The 6,449-nt window shown below is 32.8% G+C and overlaps 1 protein-coding gene and 1 pseudogene across 1 annotated transcript; both read left to right on the forward strand.

The window, feature by feature from the left end:
- Positions 1-366: 366 nt before the first annotated feature.
- On the forward strand, positions 367-1,158 carry LOC145106117 (dirigent protein 21-like). The gene has a single exon (XM_079043157.1). The coding sequence runs from the start codon at positions 387-389 to the stop codon at positions 960-962; it is 576 nt and encodes a 191-aa protein (XP_078899283.1). The 5' UTR covers positions 367-386; the 3' UTR covers positions 963-1,158.
- A 3,923-nt stretch (positions 1,159-5,081) lies between these two features.
- LOC145106125 (dirigent protein 21 pseudogene) lies at positions 5,082-5,819 on the forward strand (annotated as a pseudogene).
- Positions 5,820-6,449: the final 630 nt, after the last annotated feature.

The following is a 6,449-nucleotide window of genomic DNA, read 5'->3' on the forward strand; positions in this document are numbered from 1 at the left end:
AATCGTGGATGTTCATTAAGTTTCAAAGAAGATTTCCCTGTCGTACAAGTGCTTTTTAACAAAAAATTATTGATTTGTTTACATTCATAAAATTCTATATTAAAAGTAGGTCAAATGCAGAACAGAGCATGTCATAATAGTAAAGTAACAAATAATTATTACAAGTTTTTGTTTCTAGTAGATTATGGGTACAATATTTATATTCTAGCCAAAATATAAATCATGTGAACAGCTACAGTTGGAAATTAAACAATAAATAAATTATATAACATAATACAATAAATCAACAAACTTACAATAAAATATAACTTTCCCAAAAGTGCACACATTTTCTTGTTTATAAGAAGAAAAACGTTGTCACCATTCTTCACACCTCTCTCTCCACAATGGCCCAAACTCTCCCACCACACAAGTATACCATTTTTACAATTCTCCTATTCTCAATTCTCCTGCATGGAGAATCCCATAAATTTTCAAGAAACTTGTCACCAAAATCACTCGGTTTGAAGAAACAAAAACTAAGCCACCTCCACTTTTACTTCCAAGACATAGTCGGTGGCGATCACCCCACCGCATTACAGGTGGCCCAATCGCCCATAACCAACACCTCCCACACTGGGTTTGGTTATATGGTCATGATTGACGACCCTCTGACAGTGGGTCCCGAAAGAACTTCTAAGATTGTGGGAAGAGCTCAGGGGATCTATGCATCTGCTGACTTGAATCAAGTCGGGTTGTTAATGGCTATGAATTATGTTTTTATTGAAGGAAAGTATAATGGTAGCACTCTGAGTATATTGGGGAGGAATTCGGTGTTCTCGCCAGTGAGAGAGCTTCCCATTGTTGGCGGGAGTGGACTTTTCCGGTTTGCACGTGGGTATGCTCTTGCAAAGACTCATTCTTTGAATATCAGCAATGGTGATGCGACTGTTGAGTATAACGTTTATGTCCAACACTATTGATCATATTCCTAAATGTTTAAGACAATAAAAAGGTTCGAGAGGTTAACTTTTATATATTCTCTATTTGTTCGATAGTATCTTACTTTTGAAAATGAAAGATACAAGCACTTTTTGCTATGTTCTCTTATTTTGTATTAGATTAATAGCTGGATTTTGTAAAACAATTGAATCAACGTGGTTCGTAACAAAAAGTTCAAATATAAAATAACTTATGTTATATAAAAAAATATAGATTGTGTTTTATTGACTCCGGAATTAATGGTGGTCCAAGTCAACATTTGGTTGCTCACCAGTCACAAGGCCATCGTATTCCACAACGGTTCACGTGTCGCTGAAATTTGATAAACGTCAATATATGTCAACGAGACCTCAATTGTCACTTTTCTGTTTTCTTAATAACTTCTTATAAATGATGTGGATCAAATAAATCGATTTCAACATAAGATGCTTTAGAATTCTTAAATGGTTTATTTGACACTTAAACAATATAAATATCTAAGCGTGGGAGAAAATACTACTTGCTGGAATAGTTCGTTCCCATAAAATTTAATATATGGATATGGATAACTTTGTTGGATCAATTGCCAACTATAGTTAATTTGAGTAAAAGATGAGTGGAAGTGGGTTCCATTCCTTGACTTCGCTTTGCCAAATCTTATGATCATTTTTTGCTTTTTGATTCTTCCATTTGGAGACAAATTGGTCATTGGTGAGGTATTGATATTTCTTTGGTTGGAATGATTTGCTAAAGGTTTTCTTGGGCTGATAATTTAGGTCTTAATGCAATGCAACGAAAATGTTTGAATATAGTTGTCTTAACAACTACTTGGACTTTGGACTTTCTGCAATTCATATCGTTTTGGATCAAATAAGCTTAGGAAAGGCAGGATTTTTGATAAAATCATATCTCAATCATATTTGTGGTTGTTTAACAGAGAGTTTAAACTTAAACTCAAAGGAGTTGGCTAGGCTAAAAACCATATTATGCCTATCTCTTTTGAGAAATCAAATATCCTCCTATTTTTTGTTCTTATCTATCTTTCTAGTCATTAGATCAAGACAAATGTTAAAATTAAGATATGAGATTAAGAAAGATAATTAGTGGTGTCCACATATCATTATCATATGAGTAGAAAGATGAGCAGGAACAAAAGATAAGAAGTAGGAAGATGAGCAGGAGTAGGAACAAAAGATAATTAGTGGTGTCCACATAGTTAGCAGGAAGATGAACAGGAACAAATCATAGGAGGATATATATAAATTTTCTATCTTCTTTTTGTAATTTGTTTTTCTAACCTATAATTATTTTTTGTTTGAAAAAAGTATTTATATAAATATTCATCACATACCTATGCGCATGGATTTTTCTGTGCTAGGACATGGACATTATTGACAATTTGATATGTACATTTATGTTTTTTGTATCATACTTTTAGACATTCTTCCAACGGGTCTCATACTCTATGAAACTTCATTTTCTTTCGTTGAATGGGGAATCTAATCTAAGTCTGGTCCATACTCCATAATATAAGAATTTTTTTTCTTCCACATGCATCATTTGTTCTCCTTTTGACTGATGCGTGACCATGACTTATTTTTTAAAAGAAAATCAATATACAAATTCCTATTAAATTCTTCCATTTTCTTTCTGGATTGGATCTGGCTGGAAGACCCAGCCTCCCCATCTGCTACCAACCAACGCCGGAGGATAGGCAGCTCCGCTGTGCTGCTGCCGACAACCGCCCCTACGACAAAACCGATCACCTCTGCCGCCACGCCTTCCGCCGCCTTCTCCCACTGTTTTGATCGGTGTTGTGATTGTAATTTCCACAACTCGAATTTTGACCCCGATTATTGCATTGAGAATAGTGGGGGGAAGAAGAGTTGTCGAAGTGAGACACATGAACCAATCCATTTTGAGTTTGGAGCATTCATTGGAAGTTCGATGTTGAATACTAATAGTGGTGGCATACTATGGGCCTAGAACATCATTGGGCTAACTAAATACAGATACATACATAAATAAATAATGTACAGTCTAGCATTACCATCAAAAGCCGAGTAAACTTCAATTCATTTGAGATGTGTGATCATTTATAATTTTATTGAATGTTTTTATTTTGGATTATACTTTAATACAAAGTTATAAAACTCGTATTTTCTAAATAACCAATTTCTCCTTTACTAAATTATGAGTACAAGTTCAAATTGTTAACGTCAAGTTGAATTTGCTTATCAATGTGTTATATATATATATATATATATATATATATATATATATATATATATATATATATATATATATATATATATATATATATATATATATATTTGTTAAATGTTTATTCATTAATTTTCACCATTGACCTAATCTTTCTATTATTATTTATTACACTTGTTGTCCAATATAAAGTGATTATTCGCAAAGTTTCCCTCATTTGTTACATACTTACATTCATATAATACATATAAAAGATGATGTTCGTATGCATAACACGTCATATTAATAGTGTAGCAGGTAATATATATTATAATTTATTTGCAGGTTCAAATATATATTTTATCTTTAGAAATTTAATTTAATTATTCCTCAAAGTCAAATAACTTGTCTTTTTCGGGATTGATTATCTGGTAGACAATTTATATCAAGTTTTATTTATCTTTTCGAAATATGTCATTGGTACAGAAAGTATTTGTTGATGCGGTTAAAATGATTAATTGATGCGGGTGTTGAACCGCACCAAAAAATATCGCATCAAAATTTACCCTTATTTAATGGTGCGGTTTCAAAACCGTACCAAAAAATAGCCAAAACCGCACCAAAAAATAGCCAAAATCGCACCAAAAATAGCCAAAACCGTCTCAAAAAATAGCTAACTAAAACCGCACATTGATGCACACCACGCTACTTATGAAACTTCATTTTCTTGTATTTTGGTATGTTCGATGAGTGTTTTTCAATCAATAGTTCAATCATAATATCTTAATCTGGTTTTTGAACTTTCTACGTATGATTCCATCAACTTCGTTTTCCTCAACTAGAGATCTATTAGAGGTTCCAATTGTTCCTTTTTTGATTTTTGTTTCTCTAAAAAGAGTGGTTTCCATCTCTGCAATTTCTTTTTCTCTACCAATTAAAAATTTGTTCTTGGGAAATCACATCTCATCAACTTGTTTCCAATTTCTTTTTGGACAACATCTTAAAACTCACTCTGCAAAAACTAATACCCATTGATTGATAGTCACTGAAGCAACATCATAAGTCTTTGGATACTTTCTTGGAGATATATCACGGAAGAAGAAACATCTGCAGAGATTCAGAACAAGAAAACATCGTTAAAACTTAAAATAGGACATCCAATTAAAATTAATAAGAGAAAAATGGAGTCTCAAATGTCATTAATGAAAAGAAGATAAATTATGAGAAGAGGTTGCATCTCCAAAGTTATATAAAAAAGGAAAGATTGAATGAAATTTTTGAAAAACATGAAAATTTTGAACGAAATTTGGAGGGATCTCGCGTGAAATGAAAAATTCGAATGAAATTTTTAGAGAAAAGATAAATGGTGTGGTTTAATGTTTTTAGTGCAAATTGTTTTTTTTTTGGGTGTGGTTCAATGTTTGTTAGTGTAAATTATTTTTTGGGACGGTTGTAATTGTTTTTTGGTGCGGTTTCTACATGATTTTTTGGTGCGGTTTTGGAAAACCGCATCAGAAAATACTTTAATGGTGCGATTTTGGAAAACCACACTAACAAAGCTATTTTATGGTGCGATTCTCTTATTTTTTTATGCTGTAGATATTTAATAAGACATTTTTTAGAAGAGACCGCATCAAAAAATAAAAACCACTCGCACTATTAAATGACTTGTGTATTAAATACTTTTAGAAAACTATTTGAGGAAATCAAACGTCTCATTTTTTAGATCTAATACTAATATATACTAAATAATTCATCATATTACATTCATAACCCTTCACTTGCTTTAAACTAAGAAACAAACGTTAACTTGCTTTAGTGATTTATAACACTTGGTCCGATTAGAATATGTCAACCGATTTTAAATACACCAACTACCAATAAAATATAAGTTTCCCCATCGTGCTTTATAAAAGAAACGTTGTCACAACTCTCTTTACATCTCTCTCCCCACAAAACAATGGCACAAAGTCTCCACAAGCAAAAGTATACCATTCTCACCCTTTTCCTATTCTTATTTCTCCTACATGGAGAATCCCAAAGATTTTCAAGAAACTTGTCATCAAAAACACTTGGTTTCAAGAAGCAAAAACTAAGCCACCTCCATTTTTACTTCCATGACATAGTAAGTGGTGATCAAGCCACCGCATTCAGGGTAGCCCAGTCCGCCATAACCAACACCTCCTCCACAGGGTTTGGTTTCATGGCGATGATGGACAACCCTTTGACAATCGGTCCTGAACGAACATCCAAGATAGTAGGAAGAGCTCAGGGGATCTATGCATCTGCTGACTTGAGAGAAAGCGCGTTGTTAATGGTTATGAATTATGTTTTTTCGGAAGGAAAGTATAATGGTAGCACTTTGAGTATCGTAGGGAGGAATGAGGTGTTCTCAACTGTGAGAGAGATGCCGATTGTTGGAGGCAGTGGAATTTTCCGATTTGCACATGGGTATGTTCTTGCAAAGACTCAATTTTTCAATATCACTAATGGTGATACGGTTGTTGAGTATGATGTTTATGTCCAACACTATTGATCATCTATGTTATTGTCGAGTGCAATAAAAGGATTCTCGAAATTAACTTCTATTTATTATTTATTTGATTGTATTGTACGTTTGCACCTTGCAATTAAGAGAGAATAAGCTTCTTGCTATATATTCATATTATGTGTATTTTTTGATAACTTAATGAAGTAAAACTTAAGAATTAACATGATTTATAAAAAACAAAAACAAATCTAAATAGTTTCTGTTATATAATTTATTATTTATTAAGCTATCAAGAATTGAGATTTATCAAGTTTGTGTTGCTTTGACACTGGAACCTCTTCGACCGAATTCCGTCAAAAAGTATTATGTGAGAAAGAACAAGTGGACAAAATTTTGTACCGGATTTAGGACGGAATTTAACCGACAAAGTATACTCACAAATTTGTAACGGATTAGTTTTTGTGAATTTTTTTGATAGATTTCCAACCGAATTTTTTTGTTACAGATTTTTTGATATTCCTACAGATTTTCTATGTATTTGGTTTGTGATTTTTGACGGGATTGTTTGCGATGGGTTTTAATGGAATTTATTAGTTACAAATTGCTAACATAATTTATTTTGATAACTTTTGATAGGGGTGAGCAAAAACCGAACCGCAAACCAAAAAAACCGAAAAAACCGCATAAACCGAAACCGAAATGAAAACCGATGGTGCGGTTTTTAGTTTTGCAAAAACCGAAAATACTCGGTGCGGTGCGGTTTCTAATCTCGCAAAAACCGCAAAAAACCGAACCG

This window comes from Lactuca virosa, chromosome 1 (assembly GCF_052849685.1).
Source record: "Lactuca virosa cultivar CGN04683 chromosome 1, Lactuca_virosa_CGN04683_v6, whole genome shotgun sequence".
In the NCBI taxonomy this organism is placed as follows: Eukaryota; Viridiplantae; Streptophyta; class Magnoliopsida; order Asterales; family Asteraceae; genus Lactuca; species Lactuca virosa.

Bases quoted from the DNA above. Each gene is read 5' to 3' on its own strand.
- LOC145106117 (XM_079043157.1), top strand. From the start codon at position 387: ATGGCCCAAACTCTCCCACCACACAAGTATACCATTTTTACAATTCTC.